General features: G+C 45.9%; 1 protein-coding gene across 2 annotated transcripts in view; it reads right to left on the minus strand.

The window, feature by feature from the left end:
* Positions 1-23,486, minus strand: part of TRAPPC9 (trafficking protein particle complex subunit 9) — a 3,490,818-nt gene that overhangs the window by 701,167 nt on the left and 2,766,165 nt on the right. Inside the window, exon 22 of one of the 2 annotated variants that reach the window (XM_069621681.1) lies at positions 14,322-14,457. The exons of the other annotated variant lie outside the window; for it this stretch is intronic. Coding sequence (XP_069477782.1) covers positions 14,393-14,457 — 65 coding nt within the window. The 3' untranslated portion in view covers positions 14,322-14,392. Of the gene's footprint in view, positions 1-14,321; positions 14,458-23,486 lie in introns of those variants that run through there. 2 annotated transcript variants of the gene reach the window in all.

Below are 23,486 nucleotides of genomic sequence, written 5' to 3' on the forward strand. Positions count from 1 at the left end.
CTGTATTGCCCAGAACCAGAGCTGCATCGCCTCCCTGCACAGCGGGAGCGACCCTACACCCCCACTTTTTGTTCAGATAATGCTTGGCCACTGTGTTGTCTGTCATGATCAGCACTCTCTTCCCGCGCACAAACAGCAGAAAAGCCATCAGGGCTAGCCTGATGGCCCTCAGCTCCAAAAGAGACCAACTACGGCTGGCGGTCAGCTCGTTGGCGTGAGCCCCCCATCCTATGAGGGAACCATCTGTCACTACCGTCACCCCCGGCCACGGTTGCCAAAACGGCTCTCCCTTCATCAGATTTGCTTCGCTGGCCCACCACAAAAGATCCCATGAGACCATGATCGGAATCCGAAGGAGATCCGACATCTTGCCTGAGAACTGGGACCACTGCTTCCTGAGGGCCCATTGAAGGGATCTCATCCGCAGTCTGGCCTCTGGCACCAGAAAAATGCAGGATGCCATGAGGCCGAGCAACCTTAAGAATTCAAAAGCCGGGAGACTCTGGGCATGTTGAAATTTGTCGACCATCTGGACAATATGATAGCCCTCACCTTGGGAAGTGAGCACTTCCCCAAGGACGTGTCCAACACAGCCCCGATGTACTGGAGCTGCCTGGAAGGTGTCATGTGCGACTTCTTGAAATTGAGGGAGAAGCCCAGCTTGTGAAGGGAATGGCAGGTGAGACTGAGATGATCCAAGGCTTGTTCTGGAGAACACGCTCTGATCAGCCAGTCGCCCAGGTAGTAGTAGACGTGAACCCCCCCTCTCCTAAGATACGCTGCCACCACCACCATGAGCTTGGTGATGACCCTCGTGGTGGAGGTCAACCCAAATGGCAGGAACCGAAACTGAAAGTGCGAGCTGCCAACGGCAAACCCCAGGTACTTCTGTGCTTTGGATGGATCGGCACATGAAAATAAGCATCCTGTAGGTCCAATGACACCAATCAATCTTGAAGTCAAAGGGCCTGAAGGACCTGAGAAAGAGTGACCATCTTGAACTTGTCCTTTCTGAGGAACTTGTTCAAGCGACGCAAGTCCAAGATGGGTCTCAGTCCTCTGTCTTTCTTGGGAATCAAAAAATATTTGGAATACCAGCCCTTGTTCCTCCCCGCCACAGGCACCAGTTTTATAGCACCTTTCTCCAGCAGGGTCAAGATTTCCTGCACACGTAGCGGATCGGAATCTTCAAAGAGAGATTCCCTGGTGGATTGTCATGAGGCCGATTTAGGAAGGGGAAGCAGTAGCCGTGGGCTATTGTTTCCAGAACTCACGCATCTGAAGTAATGGCTCGCCACTCTTCGAGATGCAGAGATAGTCTGCCCCCAACCGGCGAACAATGGGACCTGGCCTCATAGCTGTTTTGGAGCAGCTGCGGCAGTGCCTGAAGGCAAAGAGGCAGCTGCCTGAGCAGTTTTGGCACCCTTTCCCCATCCACCATGGGTAGTTTTACGGTGTCCCCTTTGACTGGCCGCTCCCCTCACTCTACCAAAAGAGGAGTAGTAACGAAAGGAACCCCGCCCACTGCTGTCCCCTAGAACAAAAAGGCAGAGGTTGACGCACAGCTGCGCCCAAAGATTTTGCAGCTGCTTTGGAGATCTGCAACCTCTCAAGACTCTCATCAGCCTTGCTGTCAAACAAATGAGAGCCGTCAAAGGGCATGTTGAGAAGACGGGCCTGCACGTCCGGTGCAAAGCCCGACTTCCACAACCATGCAAACCTGCGTATCATGGTGCTCACAGCCATAGACCGGCAGACACCATCAACCGTGTCCAACCCAGACTGAAGGGATTCACACATGGCATCCTTGCCATCCTTCACAATAGCAAGGAACCCATCCCTTTCTTACCCTTCAGGAATATGCTCAGCCGCCAGAGAGACAATGCCACAGAGCGTGCGAAAATTTGGCCATTAAGGGCCATACTCCCAGACAAAAAAATACCTAGCGTGCCCATCCTTTGAAGCGCTCGTCATCCCTATCTGGAGGGATGGTAGGGTACGCTGCCTGCCTCGAGGTGGCCGTGGCTGCCCTAACCACCAAACTCTCCGGAGTGGGGTGCGTGGATAAGTAGCTGGGGTCGCTACTGGATGGGCAGTATTTCTTAGTCAGCGACTTGTTGACCGCCGGATGAGACTCTGGGATGTTCCAAGTAGCAGCCACCCTTGTGTGTAACGCCATGTGAAAATGTAACACTGGGTCAGTGGATGGACCCTGATCTAAAATGTCAGTCAGATCATCCTGATCAAATTCAACTTGAGGGCCGGACCACCGCAGGTACTCTGTAAGCCTTGACATCAACCTCCTATAGGAGAATTCAGCATGAGCTCCAGACTCAGGCCTGCCAAACACCATCTCAGGAGATGTATCCAGGCCACTGGCATCATGCAAAGATTGCCTCAGATCCTCCAGCTGACTGCCCTCCGAAAAAACCATGTCAGGAGCTGCAGGAGGGCCCCCAGGAACACCAAAAGGCTCCAACTCCACATCAGACCTCTCCTCATCCTCATAAATATCTTGTAGAGAGTGAAATAACTCCTGACTAGGTACAGGAGTAGACCTGGAGTCCACAGGGGGTCTCACAATCTTAGCCAAAGACTTTCTCAGAGGATCCACAGCACTAGGGGCCTCCACCGTCAAATTCAGACCTGTAGGCCCTGATGGCATCGAGGGTGCCAACGGCATCAACAACTGCACCAAGGGCTCCGAGAGCCAGGTCAAGGGCAACGCCCCCGACAGCCGCACTCGATGGGCACGCCAATAGGGTTGACACCTTCCTCAACACCTTCCCAGGCTTCGACAGTCTCGTCGGGGACGAGGACCTCGACCTGGATCTGGCATGTCTCTGGCGATCTACCTGAGCCTTGTCCGAACGGGACCTCAACGGGGCCCGAAGGCGTGCAAACATCGGACCGAAACCTCTCCCTGCTGACTTCAACTGAAGGAGCGGACAGGGCAGTGCCCTGAGATTGAAAAATCTCCAACATTTTCTCCCTGAATGCCTCCCACTCCTCCAGAGTAGAGGATTTAGTGGGGCAAGCCAATTTCCTCGCGGAGCCATCATCTGACAAGGACGGGGAAGGTGAACGGTGACGCCACTTCCGGGAGTGCCTCGACGAGGAGGACGAGTGGTGCGAACCACTCCGGGACCAAGATCCCCTGGACTCCTTCCGACGGGGAGAGTCACACCTGGAGTCGTTGGTGGAAAGACCATATTTTTTGGATTTCGGGGTTTGGATACCCGACCTACCTGCAACTTCCCCTTACGCTCCCGCAAGGCATTGGCAGTCAACGACTGGCACTTCAAGCAGTGGTCGGTGTTGCCGTGATGGACATCTTGGACTTACGGTCCCTGCACGTTTTAAAGCCCGTCAGCGGGGTCGAAGAAGGAGACATTATTGAAGCTGATAACACGAGGCGCGCCAAGTTCTCGAAGCAAACACGTTTGTGGAAAAAACGGAACTGAGGCTACGGGCGCCGTGCGTTCTACTTATAACATCTGATGATGTCACCCTCGAGGGAGGCCTTCGAGGGACATCGACCCAACGCAGGACGCCCTCTGCCGAAACATTTCCAAAGCAGCGCAGCTGTACACATTACATGTCAAAGATGTGGAATACGTTGGAGGAAACAATCCATTCGAAATATACATACCCAAATAAACATATGAGCAGACAACCTAAATCATCTCATTAGCCATCTTCCACACAAATTTACGGTACCCTTCCTTACGGGAGCGGATTCCCATAACTTTCATTTTTGGATGATTAATAAGAAGGCTATTAGCAGAGGAATATTGGCATAGGCCATCTATGCTTCTTTAAAGCCCAATCTGTGTTCTGTCCAGCAGTAGCGTATCATCTGCATATGCTAACCATGATATTTTTTGTTTTTACATTTTTCTGGGAATATTATGACAGCTGTCCAGGGTGGCTCCCATATCCGAAACATATAGGTTATAGAGAGTGAGAGCAAGTGGGCAGCCTTGCTTTAATCCAAAATTAGTTTGTATTTTTCACTAAGGGTGCCCTCCTGATCGAGCTTAATCTTTTTGTATATAGTTCTCGATAAAATTAAGTACCGTAGGATTTAAATTCCACTTTTTTAGTTTGGACCACAGGAGATTACTATCTACAGTATCAAACACTCCTTTAAAATTGATGAAACATATGTACGGTGCACCTTCCTTCTTTTCCAATTGTTCTCATACTAGGTAAAATAATTCCCATAAATGAGAAGAGGTACCCATACCTTATCTAAATCCGGGTTGTGATCTAGAGAACAGATTATTTGTTTGTATCCATACATTAATTTTTCGTAACAATAGTTGGGCAAAGATCTTTGAACACACATCTGACATGGCTAGCAGTCTATAGTTTGACGGGTTGTCTCTTGCTGCCTTTTTTGAAGATTGGGATTAAAATCGAGGCGTTGCAACTATTAGGGATGATACCTGACACTTTAATAGCACTAAATATGTAAACCAAAGTCTTTGCCTAATAAACAGTATCTTTCTAATAGATCAGGTTCAGTATACCATCCGGTTCAGGTGCTCTTAAATTTAACTATCATCCTTTCTTAATAGTCTTCATCCAAGGGCAATGACTTTGCGTAGGAAGTTTTATAAGTAGTAATCAGGCTTATTTTGATCCTATCCTTTTAATACAATTGCCTTATATGTACTTTCCAATGGTCTCTGAAATTCAATTAATTTCCTTTTTAACAACACCTTACTGAATATTTTTGATACTGATCCAGAATCTGCGAAAGAACGTGTTCCTTACCATGCCAAACATGAGAAACAATTTTTGTACGAATACTGAGGACTTACGTGTGTTCACAAAATGTTTATATCTTGTTTTAAGATTTGCGACTTTCTGTGTGGCTTATTTTTGTCACAACCTTTGCTTTTCAATGTTTTTATCTCTATAGTTTTTCTTTCGCTATTATATCATCAAAGGTTTTATTCCTAAAATAACTTTTAGTGAAGCTTTTTTGGATCATTTTGCACATATTCTTTGCATAATTCAGAAATTAATTCATACTTTCCCACCCCAGTCATACCATGCAAACATTTGTTCTTGAGCAAGCCCTCAAAGTAGGAAACATATTTATTTATGTTTTTAACCATCCAATGTATTCTTTTCCCCACAGTGTTCAATACAGTACGACCTTGCATTTTATCTTTGATTTCCGGAGTAATTTTGAGAGAACATTTCTTAACAACGTGATCAATTACTGGCATTTGATTACGTTGCAAATTACCTATGAAGTCAAACACTGACTCCGGAAAAAGTATGTAATCAATCTAAGAGGCTTTTCCCCAAACCGATCATGTCTAAGGAATAGCGCAGAGGTCAATTATATCTGTACATAATTGTAGTAGGCGATTAACATTGATGAACGATAACCATAAATCATGTAGGAGGATGTCCTCTTCTGTATGGTGAATTATAGTGGCACCAATTTGATTTGTTGACAAAATAAGGCACTCACTATATTTCTTTGAAGGTTTATGAATTGAAAATCATTGAAAATTTAAAATCACCCATAATCATAAATAACGCCTCATGATTATTCCAAGTCTAGTCATCCAGCACTTTCTCCATCTCTTCAATCACCCTAATTGTAAATGTGTTGCCGGGGGGATTATATACGTTTAGAATAAGTATCCTTTGCTCCATATCACTCTCTTTAACCTCCGATATCACTGGCAAAATATACAGATAGTTATTAAGAAGTCGATATTGCGTTAATAACATGGATTTTGCTCCCAACATTAAGCCACCTGGTGGTCTACCCCTCTTTAATTTAATGAATTTCCCTTCAGCAAAACACCAAGGGGTGATTTTTGTTAACATTCGAAATTAACAATGCTCATTCCCAGTGTACACTAAAAACTATAGCCTCTAATGTTGACGGGTAATCCTATTTTTACTGTTAACCCAACTTCTTTCAGGAAGAGGAGTGTCCTTGCCCCTAAACTTAAATGCCTAAAAGGTCAACTTACCCCTAAAATGGCCCTTTAAGTGGACAGCGGACTGAAATCGCAAATTTCTAAATCTTCCCGATTTTTCTGTCCAGCTTTCCCAACACAGAGCTTTCATTGAAGTGGGGAGGTCTGAAATCCAAAATTCCGAAATCATTCAAATTTTGCCTCTCCGACTTCCCCAACACAGACCAAGCATGGGGGCAGCGGAGTCTAAAAAACAAACTGCTAAATCACCCTGTGTTTATTTTAAAGAAAAAGCATGGGTGAAATGATAATTGCCATATGCATTTGTACAAATCAGTAAACCAAACTGCAAGCCTTTATAAGCGACAGGGACATTGATTTCTTGAATTGAAATTGACATAAAGTAGAGTATTGTGATTTGTGTTTGTCCCAAACAACTTGTGGGATTTATATATGTAACAAGAAGTTTAATTTTGTGCCACAAAGAAGGTGGCATGTGTAGTGTAGTCCGATCTCTATTACCTACAAGTCAAATAAATACAAATATATTTCCTGTACACTGGCTTGGTTCTTGGCTCATTGGTGGCACAGGGGGAGGAATCCAAGGGGCATGAGATGAATCTGAAATAGGGCTGAACAAAGAATTGAAATGTGACACGTTGCTTGGGGAGGGAAGGAACTCCCTGTGTTGAGGGTGGCCTCTCAATAAACTGTTACAATGCTTTTCAGCAATGTAACATTCAGTCAGATCATGTAAAGTTCAGAATGTGGTCTACATAATTTCCAGACACCGCACAGCACATTAAGGCCATAGAAAAGGTAGTTAGGTTGCTACAAAAATATTGCATGACATAAGGCCCAGAGTTCTTTAGTGACCTGTAATATCCCCATAACGTGCAGTTGGGGTTACACTATTCTGCATACAATTAATCAGATAGTGTACTAATTGTTTGAATACTTTCATTTTATTTTCCATTTACAAAGGAATTGTGATGTCTCGATCATATTAACAAAACCACTTCAAGTTTTTTTTAACACTTTGCTACAGCAAGACAGTACCATGTCAATGTCCTTTCAAAGCTCCACCACAGAGGGCAGGAGAAAGGGAAAGTAATAAAAAAAAAAAGACTGGAGCAAAAATGAAGGGACATAGAAAAATGTAAAGACCAAGTGAAAGAAAAAAGGGAAAGAAAAAAGAATGGAATGGGAATAGGAAAGGTATAACTATAAGGGGATAGTGCTTAATGAAATCGAAATAAAAGGAGAGAGAAAATATAATAAAAGTATGAAGAAAACTGCAGAAAGTTCAAGACGGTGGTAAATAGAATATGTTGAATCTATGATGCTGCCAGTGGAACCATGCTGGTTGCATATAATATCAGCGTAATTCCACTGTACACCTTCCAGCCAAAGACCAGGTCTAAATGCTGATGGGTTTCTGTGCTGACAGCATTATCTCCACCTTTTGGAGTTGCGCCCCCCCGGCTCCGCTTTCTCACCCTTCCCTGGTCCCGCCCCCTCCCGTCCACTTTTACCTGCAGTGCAGTGAACTGCACCGACTTTACTGTGAACCCGCTACTGCTCCATCCCTACTTGATCTTCAAGCACGCTGCCAAAACTTTGCATCTCCCACTGGCATTTTCCCCTGCTCCACTTACTTCAAACCCCCACTGGTGTTCGACCATGCACCACATTTTCCAGGAAACACACCGTCCACACCAGTGTAAAATGAGCTGCCCTTCCAACACAGTACTAAATATGATACCTGGAACTTTAATAGCACCCATGTATTACGAGGAATAGACCATAGCCCACTGTATGTAAAAGATAAATTGAAATTCAGGCATGTGCCCTCCTTCCTCTTAATGAAGGTTTGTCACGATTTATTGGGCGGTCACTCTCAACTCTGGGAGTTCCCCCCGCCCCCACAAACCAGGTGGCACACAAGAAAGCGCTTTGCAGATTCAACTTTAGTGAGGCCTCCAACCTATTTAGTACTGTTCAGAAAATACCTTCTTTACCACCAATAAGCTAGGAACCAGGCCGGTGCATAGTAAGAATATATATTTATTTAAGTTTTTACAAAGAATACTACAACAGTCCCAAAAGCATCATCCACCAACACTGTGGAACTACAAAATATCACACCAATTGGCTGACTTATATTTCTAATGAACCTTCAGATACTACAACACACAGGTAAAATTTTGAGATGGGCAGACACCACTTCATCAGATTTCTAGCAATTGAACCCATAGAAACATGTAAAGCACACAGTGCTCTTTTCCCCCAGCAACCCCACCCTCCAGGCATCAGGCAGTTATGACCCCTTTGGTGTGAAGGCAAGGTACAGGAAGTGGGAGGGCAATGGAAAAATAGTTTTAGGTTTTTATTTGAAAGTTATGGTTTGGGAATGAAATCTCTGGGAAAAATCGTTTTTCAACACAAAATACGTTGAAATGCAAGGCTTTGAGGAATCTGGTTTGAGAATAAATGGGAAATTTCGTTTTGCACCACTCATAGAAGGGAAATGCAATGCTTTAGGATTCTTATTTGAGTATAATGGGAAAATTCGTTTTACACACTCCACATTCACTTGAAAGGCAGAGTTTTAGGGTACTTCTTTTTGGGATTAAGGACACCCCCCCTTCTGTACAGAAGTCAGGGGTTTCAGAAAAATAGTCACGCATGGATGTATTGTCTATACCGCCTCTAACACACTGGGCATGAACTTTGTTAGTTTCAAACTCCCCCACAATTTAATGGAAAGGATTGAGGCAGGCAGTTCCCAACACAGTTCAAAATAAATGGATAGGGTGGGGGAAATCATTTGAGTTATATTTAATAAAATGTGCCAAGGGTTTTCCCAGTTCCACCCCCTACCTGTTATGCAAGATGGAGATGAAGGCTGGCAGATGCCCCCCCCCACACTTTGGTTGGCATTTGGATTAATCTACTTACATGGGAGGCCTTGGTTATGGGGCCTCCAGGGAAAAAGCAGAGTGCCTCGAGGACAGCACAGATCTAGTCAAAGGCTTCGGTCAAGGATAGTCCCCAGCACCCAGTCCTCCTCTGGCTCCTCAAATGGCAGGCTAAGCTAGCTTGTAGATTTCCCAGTCTCTGTCTCACATGCAAGGTTTAAGGCTTTTGCAGGTAACCAGCTTTCTCCCAGCTATGTTTACCCTGATGGCATTTAGCACTCCTCCTTTTATTTTATTTATTTCAATGCATTTTTTAGTTTGATATGTAAGCTTTTTAGCATATCATCAAGGAAAAACAAAATAATTCCTCATTAGCCAAGCCCTCGGATTAACCAATCGGCGTTATTTACATACATCCTTCTCCTAAATGGGGGTTAAGACATGTCCTAAAATATTTGACCACCGCTATAATCAGCACATTTGTCTCCCTTCTCATTAACGTCCTCCACCTATATTTTGTTGACATTGCTTTCTATCCTTCCAGGAAGTGTCCAAAATACAATGTCCTCCCTGGGTTAGACCGGTGCAGCTCACGTATAGGTGTGGTAGGTGCTCCACCGAACCTTCCGTTTTACAGAATCTACAGGTAGTATTTGTTAGGCCCTGTCCATCTCCGAGTGATATCACCTCCTTTGTTTTGCACAGATTCAGTCTTATCCTCAGAAATTGTGATCTGATACTAGAATGTGGGCATTTGTTCAGGTATTCTGGGGGCTTTCCGTGACTTCTCACCTCCTGTGATAGGGAATAGTGAAGCTTGTATTTGCTTGCTTCATCAGCAGTAATTATCCAATCGTATGTCCATAGTTTTTCATGACTTTGTTTGGATTCGAGAGTTGGAGAATTTGATTCAAGGTAAAATCGATTATCGACAGAACTTACAATTAATTATCAGGTCTTGATTAGCCAGGGTCGTAGCTTTCCCGCTTAAGGAGTAAACAGTGTTTGTCTCGACTGTGCTGTTTGCAATATGGATCCCCATGTATTTAAAGAAGTTAATTTATGTAATTTCTGTGCTTCCCAGTCTCCACTTAAATGCATTTCTTGTTGTTTTTGGGCCCTTTTTTATAGTCAGGATCTTGGTTTTCTCTGTGTTGATTTGCATATTATTTTCCTTGGCGTATTCCGCCAATCTGTTCAGCTGCCGTTGCAGACTTTTAGCAGTGTAATCGAGAAGGACTAGATCGTCCGCATAGAGTATATGATCGATTTTCGCCCCACCTATCCTCGGTGGGATGCATCTGACTTTTGCCATAAACTCCCTCAGGTCTGCAATATAAAAGAGATGGGGCTAGAGGGCATCCTTGTTTGAGACCCCTGACAGTTGTTATCATTTTGCTCAGTGTCCCGGGTGAATTTAGGCGTACTCTTATAGAGGTGACCGTATGTAGGCCTCCAATTTGTTCCAGGAGGTTGGAGGGCAGTTACAATGTTCTAATTTTTCTCAAAGACGTTGCCTGCTTATGCTGTCCAATACCTTTGAGAAGTCGATAAAGGCTAGATGGATCTTGGTCTTTTTCTTAAGGGCTTTGGCTTTCAGAATGGCCAAGAGATGGGCCGGGGGAGGTCCCTTAGCCTTTTACAAAGTCTGAGTGAAAAATGCCCTTTCTATTTTCTTTTGAGACCCATTTATTGAGTCTTTTCAGTTACAAGGAAGCATACATTTTCCCCAATGCTCTCCTTGTCCCTCTGCTAGATGTTCCTCCCAAGACTCCAGAAATAGAATACCTTTGGGAATAGAGTGGAAAAGTCCAGAGCCCCTCTCAGATTGAAAACTGATCACATATAGGGCAGATGATACTCACATATTATAATAATTTGCACGATATGGATTGGCCAGCTCTCTCCCTCCCCTCCCACCATATACACCCTCTGCCTGCTGATAGGACAAGGAGTTGGGGGGTGTGGATGATGGATGCTGAGGGAGGAGAAAGATTTATCATCCCAAAATGACAGGTCAGTTTACCATTTCACAACATGGCAGCTACCTTAATTTTTCAGATAACTAAGCACACATATATTTTTGAGGTCTATATTTTATGGCGAGTCGGAAAATACTCATCTTATTTTGGCACGCCCTTCCTGGGAGGAGCTACTGTTTTCTTTTATGTGCTCCTGAACCAAAATAGTTAAAAGTCTGACACTTCAAGATTCAAACATTAATTTCACAATCTATCACCACACCAACTTTACATTTCCTCAGAATTATGAGAAGGCCGGAATCCTAATTTTATTCATAACTCAAATTGTATACATCACATGGTACTGATGGGCTTCTTATCCCCTTTAATATGAGTCTGTGATAAGCTCTCTGAGACGCACGATTCTCTTTTAATTCAGGAAAAGGTGGCCCAATGTTAATCTTTGGCAAGGCATCACCTGGAAGGTCATACTTGCCTATGTAGCCCCCACCTTTTTTTAAGTTTAATTTCTCTTCTGTGACCGAACGCGAGCATCTGTTTATCAGCAGGGTCTGTTCCTACACAGTGTTTGAAGATCCATTAGTTGCTCTGAAGGCCATTTCTTGAGGTTGAGTCAGCCCTAAAACAGTCATTTCTGTTGGCCACTAATGCACAGTTAATGGGGAGGCCTGACCTTAAAGGTCATTTCTACTGGCCGGCTTATCTGAACCCCCCACAATTCAGATCCAATTCTTTTTATTTATTTTGCTTTTAACTGAAACCCAGGTGTGTTTTCTCCTAGAGAGGCTTAGCCAAGGGCCTTAAGGTCGCAGTTTCATTCCAGTGGAAAGGCACAAGCTGCATGCATACATCTGAAAGTACAGCTTTTAAATCGACAAGATGTGTAACATTTAGTATTGCATCTGGGCATGTTGTTTATAATATAATCTTTATTTACATACTGTTTGAACAGATACAAGTTCACTTTTGGTATTATTCACACATAGGCCACAGTCATATAGAAACCAGTGTTAATTTGTACACAAAACGAAATAGAGGTTTCCCTTTAAATCTTGTCATTTTATATGATGAAAATAAGTATTTTTATTATGAACAAATGTAAAATGCTTGGCTTCCCTTTGGATTTCTGGATCACCGTCTTGTGCTGAATAGAAGTCAATGTCCCATGCTGCTATCTGTCAAGTAGAAATTGTAACTTTTCATGTTGTAGGAATACAGCATTTCCAGCTACACATGTCTTTTCCCATTCATTGGGCATATCCAGCAGTTTTAAGCTCTCAGGCAGATTCCCTTTCACTTGAGCGCCTGTCCATTTTATTAGAGTTGAAATACGCCCATTTCTTTTCATTTCACTATGCCTGATGTCTGAAATCACTGTTATGTACTGGCTTTAATATTTCATTTGGACTCTACATTTGCCAGCTTCACTCTCAGAGTAGGGGCCTAGCATGGCCTCCCAATCTCTTGTCACTCTGGGGCTGTATTTTCACCACACAACGCAGAGCTCCTCATTGACTTATAACATGGGGTCAGGGGAACGGCATCCCATATAACTGCATACCTGCTTTCATTTAAGAGCAATCTTCCTTGTGATGACAAGAAACCATAATAAACCTTTAGATAAGGGTAAGGTAGAAGTGGGCCGGTGTTGCAGACTCCAAGAATTACCCTCAAGCTGGAGCTCATTTGGGGCCCCCCGAACTCACTTCACTGACCTGATTTGCTAGTGTCCTAAAGTCAATGAAAAAATCTTGAGTGATACTTTTCTTGCCCAGTAGAAGTCACTATCAGCCATGTTTAGAATCCCATCATCAGTTATGGGCATTTGGAATTAAATTATTAGTTTCCTAACACTAAAGGGAAAGTATGATATTAAAACACACATTGTATGATTTTTGCAACAATATTATATTGGAGCTTTTGTTTAGAATGATTTCATACATTTAATAGATGGGAATAATGGTTTCCTTTCCAAATAACTGATGGATTCGAACATGCATTGACCTATTTGATTGCATAGTTGAATAATTTAACATGCAGTAAAAACAAAAAAATACAATAATTATATGAAACACACCTTAAAATAAGAGTTTACTCCCCTTCTCTCACTCCAAGTATAAATATTGGACTGCATCTGTTAGGCTACGCCTTTAATTGCATGGCCCATATCTTTAAAAGTTACGTTGGCCTATCTGAATTCTGGGGACCGCAGACAGAAACCTTTAATTTATTTTAATTATTTATTTTATTTATTTGCATTTGTATGGCGCACTTGCAGCCCAAGGGCATCGAGGCGCTGTTACATGAATATGTAAGAAATTTGACATACAGGTTGAGGCGCCATTAGGCTTCTTGGTTAATTACAACATAGAATTACATACATACATTTAAGCCCCATCCCTCCCAAAATATTGTTTCGCCAAACATGAGACCACACCCCCTATTCGCCCAACCGCCTCGATTTCTTATCCCACTTAAAGCACTGAGCGTCAAACGTTGCTGGAAATATGGCCATTGCACAGAATGGTTTTTCAAGAGGTGCAAGATTGATCTTGGTGCAGCGGCCAAAGGCGGTCTGCTTTGTTACAATGAACATTAAATGGGATGCATCTGTTCATCACCACTGATAAAGCGTTGCAGTGTCTTCCGTCCGCCGTGCTTTAGAACAAGATCCTTATGCTCACAGACGTGTTTTTAATATATTGCCACATTCGCACAGCGATTACACATTTTGCTTAGACAGATGAAATGAGCACCACACCCAGTGTGCATTACTTGCTCAGAAGGATCTCATGCTTGAATTACTATTACAGACATATTTTTCAAGTCGCTGGTCATTCTTATGTTTCCAAAATGCTCTTTGATTTTATGCAAAACAGCAACTATCTGACATTCAGTGCATCCCACATTATTCTACACCTAGCTGCGTGCCTCAGTCCCATCCGCATAACTCTGACAATCCCTCTCCCTACAACGGGGGCCAGGGGAGATGTGAGTCAACACAGTACATTTTGGCAATTTCCTGCACTAGACTTTGGAACCCAGAGTCCTCAATTCTAATCTCGTCTTCTTGATTAATGTGATCCTTGGCCTTAAAACATCATGATTATGATTAGTTATTTATAACGCGCTTAATAACTGGACCCGGGGATTGAACCTGTGTTGCTCCACAGTCGTCTTGTTTCCAAGGCGAGCACGTTGCCCCTGAACTATCCTCCGGATCATGCTCTTATGCCCTATGTTTCTTACCTGCCAAAATTGCAAACACTTAGTAACACACTAAACACTGTCATTAAGCGCTAAATAAAACTGGACGATTCAGACTGGGAAAGGTTTTCCACTCTGCAGACTTCATCAATCTTCCTCTCTTTGCGCCTCTCAGAGAGGTTTGTGCGAGGTCTTCTACCACTCTAGGCTAAGTGGCATGTTGCCGCCTCCCGCCCAGGCACTTGGCTGCATTTGCTGCTTTTAGGTGTGTTGTACTCTTAATTTATTTCCATCCCCTTCAATGTCTCTCTGTAAACATTTCTTAATGTTAAGTTACTGTGCCTTGCCACAGCGTTGCTTTTGTTGCATGGTCACCTCTTGTTGCATTGGGTCCTGCAAGTAAAAAAGGTTGGGTTATGGGCGGGTTAATGGAGGTAAAAGGAGTCTAGCATTATTATTTATTTTTGTATTTGACATTTCTATGGAGCTTTACTACAAAGCGCTGTACAGAACACACTCGTAATATAATAAAATGAAGTTGCAGATTATAAAACATCTTCAAGATCTACATCAGGAGTGACGGAGATGGCTCTTGAGGGTAGTGCGAAATAGAGAGATAGAGTTAACAAATCAAAGAGGGAGGAGAAGAGCATTCCAGTAGAGTGGAGCAAGCCAAGTAAAAGAGCAAAATTGTAAATGAGCACACAGAGGGCAGGGAATTGATCATAAGAATTGAGACTGAGAACAAAGTGTCCGAGAGGGAATATAAAAATAGACAAGGGACGAAAGATCGGAAGGCACAAGGCCTTATAGAGGTTTAAAAACAATACAGAGGAAATGCAATTTAAGGCGTGAATTAAAAGAAAGCCAGCCGAGAGAAGATAGGGACATTGAAACAGAACCACAAAGAGAGAGCGAATATAAAAGACAAATGAAAACGTTGATGGCAGACTTTAGAGGAGCTAAGCGAGAAACAGGAAGAGGGAGAATTGCTCGATTTTGGAAGGAAGCTTGATAAAAATAATGTTTTGCTTTCCAAAATGCCTACCTATTGAATTTGTGTATCTTGAGTGTAATCTTGAGTATTGATATGCAGATGTCTATCAAACTGACATTATTAGCCAAGAGAATATTCGATTTGAATGCTCAATCCCTTTTACATATGCATATGGTATATGTGTCTTTTAAGAATGGAAATAGGGCATTGCGTAATAGCTGTATCAAATAGATACATAAGAGCTCTAAATTATGGATGACTGTTGCTGAGATTGAGATGTCAACTATGTTGCAAACGGAGGACAAATTTAAAGTAAAAAAAGTATTGAAAGAAATTAACAGAAAACACCTATTAGAGAAACTGACGACTAACAAAAAGGTAAAGAATATATTGGTGTGGATTTCATGAATTAATTGAAATTGTTGAGATGGTTGGAATTGGATAATGTGTAACAATTGTATAAAGTAATTATTTGATTATCTGTAAAATAAAAAAATAAAACAGAGCCAGAGAAACCAAAAGAGAAGAGGGAGGATACAAAGTTTGATCCAATGTGTCAAAAGCGGTAGAGGGATCCAATCGAAAAAGGAGAGATTAGTCTTTAGATTTACAAGCAGGAAGAAGTGAGTCACATACCGATTAAAGAGCAGTTTCAGCTGAGTGGAGAGGACGAAACCAGACTGAAAACAAGGAAGAATAGAGTTATCTGATACAGAAGTGGAGACCTGAGCGCAGACAAGACGTTCAAGTAGTTTAGAAAGATAAGGGAAAAGAGAAATTGGTGGAAATTCAAAGGGAGAGAAGAATCTAAAGAAGGTTTCTTCAAAATGGAAAGAATTGTAAGGACTGGTAAGGTAAGAGACTAGAGAAGGACGGACTTTAGGTATGAGTGATGAAGGAATAGGATCAAAGGGAGAACATGTTGTTAGAAGCTCTGGGAGGATAGCTCAGCGACATGCTCGCCTTGGAAACAAAACGACACGAAGCTTCACAGGTCCACGCTTAGAAACCTCTGGGTAGTAATCACGTTATAAATACGCAACTAAGACATACACCGCCTCGATGCCCCCGGGCTGTGTGAGCGCTTTAAAACAAATGCTAATAAATATCTGAATTAGTGAGCGGAGAAAAAATGAAATAACTGAAGTAAATACAAAATAAATAGCCTTCTTAGACCAGATCCATGGTCTAGGCCAGGTGTTACTGTTGTCTGCATGCAGGGTGGTGTGTGTGTGTGGTATGTGTGCATGTTTTGCTGGTGTTTGGGCTCAGCAAGCCAAACAGCACCTGACACTCAGGAGGATGGAATCACTTTTAATGGTGCAGTAACCCCGGCTGGGAGGGCCAGTTGGTCTGATACAAATGTTTTCTAATGGGTGCAGTTGGGGCACATGGACGTTGGATGTCTACCGAGCTGCAGCTGTGGGGACGCAGCTGGCTGGATAAAGGTGCATTTTTCGAAACGGCTAATGATGTCCTTGGTTTCATGTGTTAATTTACTTAAACAGTAAAATGTCCCTTGTCCTTTTGTTCTGCTTCGCGTACAAACACCTAAACCCAAATGTATTGTTGCAACTGGATCCAGCATACATCATTTAAAACTGATCAATTGCAATTTCCGTCTGCCTCCAGCACTTCTCGACATCAGACAGCTTCCAAGAGACTTGAAATCTGTTGCAATCATGTTTTTTCGTTTAAGCTCTCTGTGACCCAGCCTTTAACAGCGGGGGCATGTTTAACTAATCACGAAGGCGCGCACCCCTCTGTGTGATCTCCTCTCCCGTAGCGACAGCAGAAGAGCCCAGGGCCTGTGTTTCGAGACCCTGCCCGTAGGACCACCCAGGACTCCGCTGGTCTTGGCACTCTGAGAGGCGATATAACAGCACAAGAAGAAGATCTTCAGCTACCGAAGGCGGATGGGTCACCTAGGGCCAAGCTACCATGGAAACTGCATCCCATGGCGCAGCGGGGAAGGATCTATCCTACAGACCCTGGCGGAAGGTCACAGAGAGGAAGGAGGCTGCAAAAGGCCAACACTCATCACTTGAAATATCCGTCACCCGCGAGCAAGAGGCCTAGAGTCGGGCTGTCCGTCAAAGATCACACTCTGCCAAAACAGGAAAGCAACTTCGCATCCATGTGTACAGTGCAGCGCTGGCCAAGAATGCCGAAATGAGCACCCACAGTCCTCCAGGCAGAATCCTTTCCACATCCACGTGTACAGTACATCACTGGGCAAGGATGTCGAAATGAACACCCAGTCCTCCAGGCACGCATACGTTCCACATCCCTATGTACAGTGCAGCACCAGTGAAGGATGCCGAAATACGCACCCACAGTCCTCCAGGCAGGCACACTTTCCACATCCATGTGTACAGTGCAACGCTGGCCAAGGATGCCGAAATACGCACCCACAGTCCTCCAGGCAGGCATACTTTCCACATCCATGTGTACAGTGCAACGCTGGCCAAGGATGCCGAAATGAGCACCCACAGTCCTCCAGGCAGGAATCCTTTCCACATCCACATCCACGTGTACAGTACATCACTGGGCAAGGATGTCGAAATGAGCACCCACAGTCCTCCAGGCACGCATACTTTCCACATCCATGTGTACAGTGCAGCACCAGTGAAGGATGCCGAAATACGCACCCACTGAGCAAGGATGTCGAAATGAACACCTAGTCCTCCAGGCAGGCATACTTTCCACATCCATGTGTACAGTGCAACGCTGGCCAAGGATGCCGACATGAGCACCCACAGTCCTCCAGGCAGGCATACTTTCCACATCCATGTGTACAGTGCAACGCTGGCCAAGGATGCCGACATGAGCACCCACAGTCCTCCAGGCAGGCATACTTTCCACATCCATGTGTACAGTGCAGCGCTGGCCAAGGATGCCGACATGAGCACCCACAGTCCTCCAGGCAGGCATACTTTCCAGATCCATGTGTACAGTGCAACGCTGGCCAAGGATGCCGACATGAGCACCCACAGTCCTCCAGGCAGGCATACTTTCCACATCTACGTGTACAGTGCAACGCTGGCCAAGGATGCCGACATGAACACCCACAGTCCTCCAGGCAGGGATACTTTCCACATCCATGTGTACAGTGCAACGCTGGCCAAGGATGCCGACATGAGCACCCACAGTCCTCCAGGCAGGCATACTTTCCACATCTACGTGTACAGTGCAACGCTGGCCAAGGATGCCGACATGAGCACCCACAGTCCTCCAGGCAGGCATACTTTCCACATCCACGTGTACAGTGCAACGCTGGCCAAGGATGCCGACATGAGCACCCACAGTCCTCCAGGCATGCATCCTTTCCACATCCACGTGTACAGTACATCACTGGGCAAGGATGTCGAAATGAACACCCAGTCCTCCAGGCACGCATACGTTCCACATCCCTATGTACAGTGCAGCACCAGTGAAGGATGCCGAAATACGCACCCACAGTCCTCCAGGCATGCACACTTTCCACATCCATGTGTACAGTGCAACGCTGGCCAAGGATGCCGACATGAGCACCCACAGTCCTCCAGGCAAGCATACTTTCCACATCTACGTGTACAGTGCAACGCTGGCCAAGGATGCCGACATGAGCACCCACAGTCCTCCAGGCAGGCATACTTTCCACATCCATGTGTACAGTACAACGCTGGCCAAGGATGCCGACATGAGCACCCACAGTCCTCCAGGCAGGCATACTTTCCACATCCACGTGTACAGTGCAACGCTGGCCAAGGATGCCGACATGAGCACCCACAGTTCTCCAGGCAGGCATACTTTCCACATCCACGTGTACAGTGCAACGCTGGCCAAGGATGCCGACATGAGCACCCACAGTCCTCCAGGCATGCATCCTTTCCACATCCACGTGTACAGTACATCACTGGGCAAGGATGTCGAAATGAACACCCAGTCCTCCAGGCACGCATACTTTCCACATCCATGTGTACAGTGCAGCACCAGTGAAGGATGCCGAAATACGCACCCACAGTCCTCCAGGCAGGCATCCTTTCCACATCCCTGTGTACAGTACATCACTGGGCAAGGATGTCGAAATGAAAACCCAGTCCTCCAGGCAGGCATACTTTCCACATCCATGTGTACAGTGCAGCGCTGGCCAAGGATGCCGACATGAGCACCCACAGTCCTCCAGGCAGGCATACTTTCCACATCCATGTGTACAGTGCAGCGCTGGCCAAGGATGCCGACATGAGCACCCACAGTCCTCCAGGCAGGCATACTTTCCACATCCCTGTGTACAGTCCAACGCGGGCCAAGGATGCCGAAATGAGCACCCACAGTCCTCCAGGCAGGCATACTTTCCACATCCCTGTGTACAGTCCAACGCGGGCCAAGGATGCCGAAATGAGCACCCACAGTCCTCCAGGCATGCATACTTTCCACATCCATGTGTACAGTGCAGCACCAGTGAAGGATGCCGAAATACGCACCCACAGTCCTCCAGGCAGGCACACTTTCCACATTCTGATGGGAAACAGCAGGACGGTGGTGCTATAACTGTACCTGATGCAACCAGTAAGAAATTGCATAGTTTAGGTTAGTGAGAATGCACACACTATTTGCACATACTCAATAATATGAAAAAAAAGAGCGCACACTGACAAGCACTGCTGTACGGTAAATACAGGTTACTCATGCACACTGTCGAGAGGAGAGCAGACCGAGCGGAGAGATATTGCAGGGGGAGAATGAATCATCACGGGGATGGACGATCAGAAAGAAAACATCATAGGATGCAAGATCGCATGCATGCAAACCAGGAAGGGAAAGGAAACAAACTGCAATGCAGCCTTTCACCTACATGAAAGCCCACACTACTCATATTTTGGCCAAGTCGCCTTTGCCACCTTTCAGACAAAACTAAATGTTTCCGATTGCATACTATCACAGATGCCTCTTTGTAACCTTTATTATAGAGGATAAGCTTTTTCTTATGTGGGCAAAGTTACAGGTCTAGCCGGTTTCACCTGGTGCAGGTGTGTTTTTTGTAACGGGAAAGTGATAATAAAGGTGGAAAAAGGCTACCGTTTTCACAGGATGGTGTTTCGCCCAGTAATGTCTCGACCATTATGGGCGCGAGCACCCACGACCAGGTCGGGCTTACTCACATTCCTGCTATATTGCAGCGCCTAGACGACCAGTTGGGTCTTAGTGGCGCTTTATACATTTGAAATAACTATGGGGAGAGTCCTGTCGCGAGATCCACAAACCCCCTAAAAATTATTGCTCTTCCCAATTTTGTACTGTTTATTTTTTTTTAAAGAAATACTTTACCCTCATACTTTAACCTCATTTGGGAGCTGACATACAAGAGACTCCCTGTTTGATTACCAGGCATGTGCATTTCCAGAGCAATGTAAGGTGGCCTAACCTCTGAACGTGATCATTATGTCCTGAGTAGTGATGAAAACAGCCAGGAGACAGATAGACACTTAAATCACGGCCCGGATCTTCCCGGAAGTGACCAGCCTCAGGGTCTCATCTGTAGCCAAGTGAAGGAAAGTCTGAGCCCTCACTAATGGCCCAGCACACACAGCATTAGGATATAGCAACGGACAACCGTGGCAAGGAAACCGTTTGCTTAAGGCGGAACAGCGTCATGATCTTTCTTAGCAATGCCGGCCATACCATGGTGCTACTTGGCCCTTTCTTTTTTTTCAATGGGACATGAACATACTATAGCAATGTGTGCACTGATATGTCAAGGCGTGCTTAAGGCCGTGCTCACTGGCCAGGGTCGAAAGGCCGCGCTAGTGGGCCCAAAAGACATTTATAGCCGGCCGTGGCCACCTAGTGGGTCCAAGAGAAACATATTGGGGAACACTAGAGTGAGCGTGGCTGAAGGCTGTGTGTGGCCCATAAAAAAAGATGGTATAACCAAATCCTTGAAATTCAATGAAAAAAAACCTTAGTTAAGGTGCAGTTAAGTTGAGCAGATTTAATGCAACACAAGGAACAAGTTACTTACCTGTAACTGTTGTTCTCCAGCATGGGGTCTGGCATGGATTCACACGCTCATGAATATTCCCCGTCGTCAGGCCGGGAATCCTCGGTAAAGAAAAAATCAGTATCAGTATCAGTTTCGTTTCTGATCTGTCTTTTTTAGTAGTAACCAATCACTGATCTCTGGGTCATGCTGCCCCCAGCCAATCTCTGCCCTCTCCCTAAGCCCCGCCTCTGGCAGCCATCCTCAGATTTGGTAGTACGCCAAGTGGCAGTATGACCAAGTGAAGAGCCGCAGAGGGGTAGGTGGGAGGGTTCGCATGTGAATCCATGCCAGACCCATGCTGGAGAACAACAGTTACAGCTAAGTAACTTGTTCCTTCTCCAGCATGGGGTTTGGCATGGATTCACATGCTCATGAATAAAAGAATACATAGCAGTATACACACATGCACAACCACGGGAGGTGGCAAAAGCTCAACATTAAGCATTACATACAAACTCAACATTAAGCATCTTACCTCCTCACCAGGCTCACCTTAGGCAAACAGGTTGCGCAGTACTGCTTGGCCGACCCTGGACTCCTCCCTGGAGTCCCGATCGACGCAGTAGAATCTTGTGGGTCGACCTCCACGTAGCAGCCCTGCAGATGTCCAGCAGGGGCAAACCAGACAGGAACGCCATGGTAGCAGCGATCGCTCTGGTCGAACGGCTCTCGGACGGCCGGGCAGCGGTTGGTTTGCCAACCGGTGACAATGCATGATGCAGCCGGAGAGCCATCTGGAAATGTAAGTCTTCGAGACAGCCTTCCCTTGATTCACAGACTCAAAGTTCACAAACAGTTGTGACGTCTTCCGAAAACTCTGTGTGCGGTCCACGTAGAACTTCAGCGATCTAGCTACATCCAGCGAGTGCAAAGTCCTCTCGGCCGGCGTCGAAGGCGACGGGAAGAAAACTGGTAACACCAAGGGCTCGTTAAGGTGGAAGTCCGACGGCACTTTGGGCATGAAGGAGGTGTGCGTCCTCAGCACCACCCTCGTATCATGAAAAGTCAAGTATGGAGGCTTGCAAGATAGGGCCTGGATCTCTCCCACTCGTCGTGCGGAGGTGATGGCCTTCCATGACAGGAACTTCAGAGGCGCCGAATGCATAGGCTCGAATGGGGCCCCCATGAGCCTGGTCAGCACCACACGCCGGGGCAGGAGCCTTCAACGGCGGGAATGATCGGAATAGTCCCTTCATAAATTCCTTCACCAGGCGATGAGACCACAAGGACGCCCGTCCCGTAGTCCTGGTATATCGGGAGATGACAGCCAGATGTAGTTGGATGGAGGCGTGAGCCAGTCCAGCCTTGGCCAGCGACAGTAGGTACGGCAGTACTTGAGGGGCCGTAATCCGCAGAGGGCTAATCTTCTGTGCACGGCACCAGACAGAGAACCTCTTCCATATATGACCGTAACACTTGAGAGTTGAGGACGCCCTGGCCTTTGCAAGAATCTCTCTGCAATCAGCCGGTATATCGTACCCTCCAAACTCTAGTGCTGCAGGAGCCAGACCTGCAAGTTCGGCGACTGTGGGTCGTGATGGAGAATGGCGCCTCCTTCTCTGGAGAGAAGATCCGCGTCCGCCAGCAGCTTGACTGGTGGGGATGTTGACAAGTCCAGAAGGTCCAGGAACCAGATCTGCCTCGGCCACGCCGGTGCGACGAGGATCATCCTGCACCTGGACTTCTTGAGCTGGTTGATGAGGCGGAGCAGCAACGGCAACGGAGGGAACGCGTATAGAAACAGGCCGTCCCAGGGGAACGAGAAAGCATTGGCCATGCTCCTCGGCTGTGGGAACCTGCTGGCGAATCTCTGGCACTTGGAGTTCGTCGCCATCGCTAACAGGTCGATCTGGGGTTTGCCCCATCGTTGGAAGAGCCGATCCACCTGATCCTGGCGCAGTTCCCACTCGTGGCACGAGCGCAGCTCCCTGCTGAGTGAGTCGGCAATGGTGTTTTTTATTCCTGCCAAGTGGAAGGGAACCAGAAACATCCCCTGGGCGACGGCCCAGTGCCACAGATCCTGGGCCTCCTTGGATAGGGCTGGGGATCTGGTGCCACCTTGCTTCCGTATGTAGAACATCGTGGTGGTGTTGTCGGTGAAGATCCTCACCACCTTGTCCTTGAGGGACGGAAGGAATTACTTGAGAGCCCAGAACATTGCTCGGAGCTCCAGAATGTTGTTGTGAAGAGACCTCTCCGGGAGCCAAAGGCCTCTTGGGTGGAGATCTCCGGTGTGAGCCCCCCCAACCCTCCAGAGAGGCGTCCGTCGTCACAGTCTCCTGAAACGCCGGGGTTTGAAAGTCCGTCCCTGTAGTGAGGTGAGCACGGGTGCCCCACCATAGGCTCACCCGCGGAACTCCTCGTCGAGAGGGATCCTGTCCTCAAAGAAGCCGCTCGCCT

The sequence above is a fragment of the Ambystoma mexicanum genome, chromosome 5q, assembly GCF_040938575.1.
Source record: "Ambystoma mexicanum isolate Mex_15411 chromosome 5q, UKY_AmexF1_1, whole genome shotgun sequence".
Lineage (NCBI taxonomy): Eukaryota > Metazoa > Chordata > Amphibia > Caudata > Ambystomatidae > Ambystoma > Ambystoma mexicanum.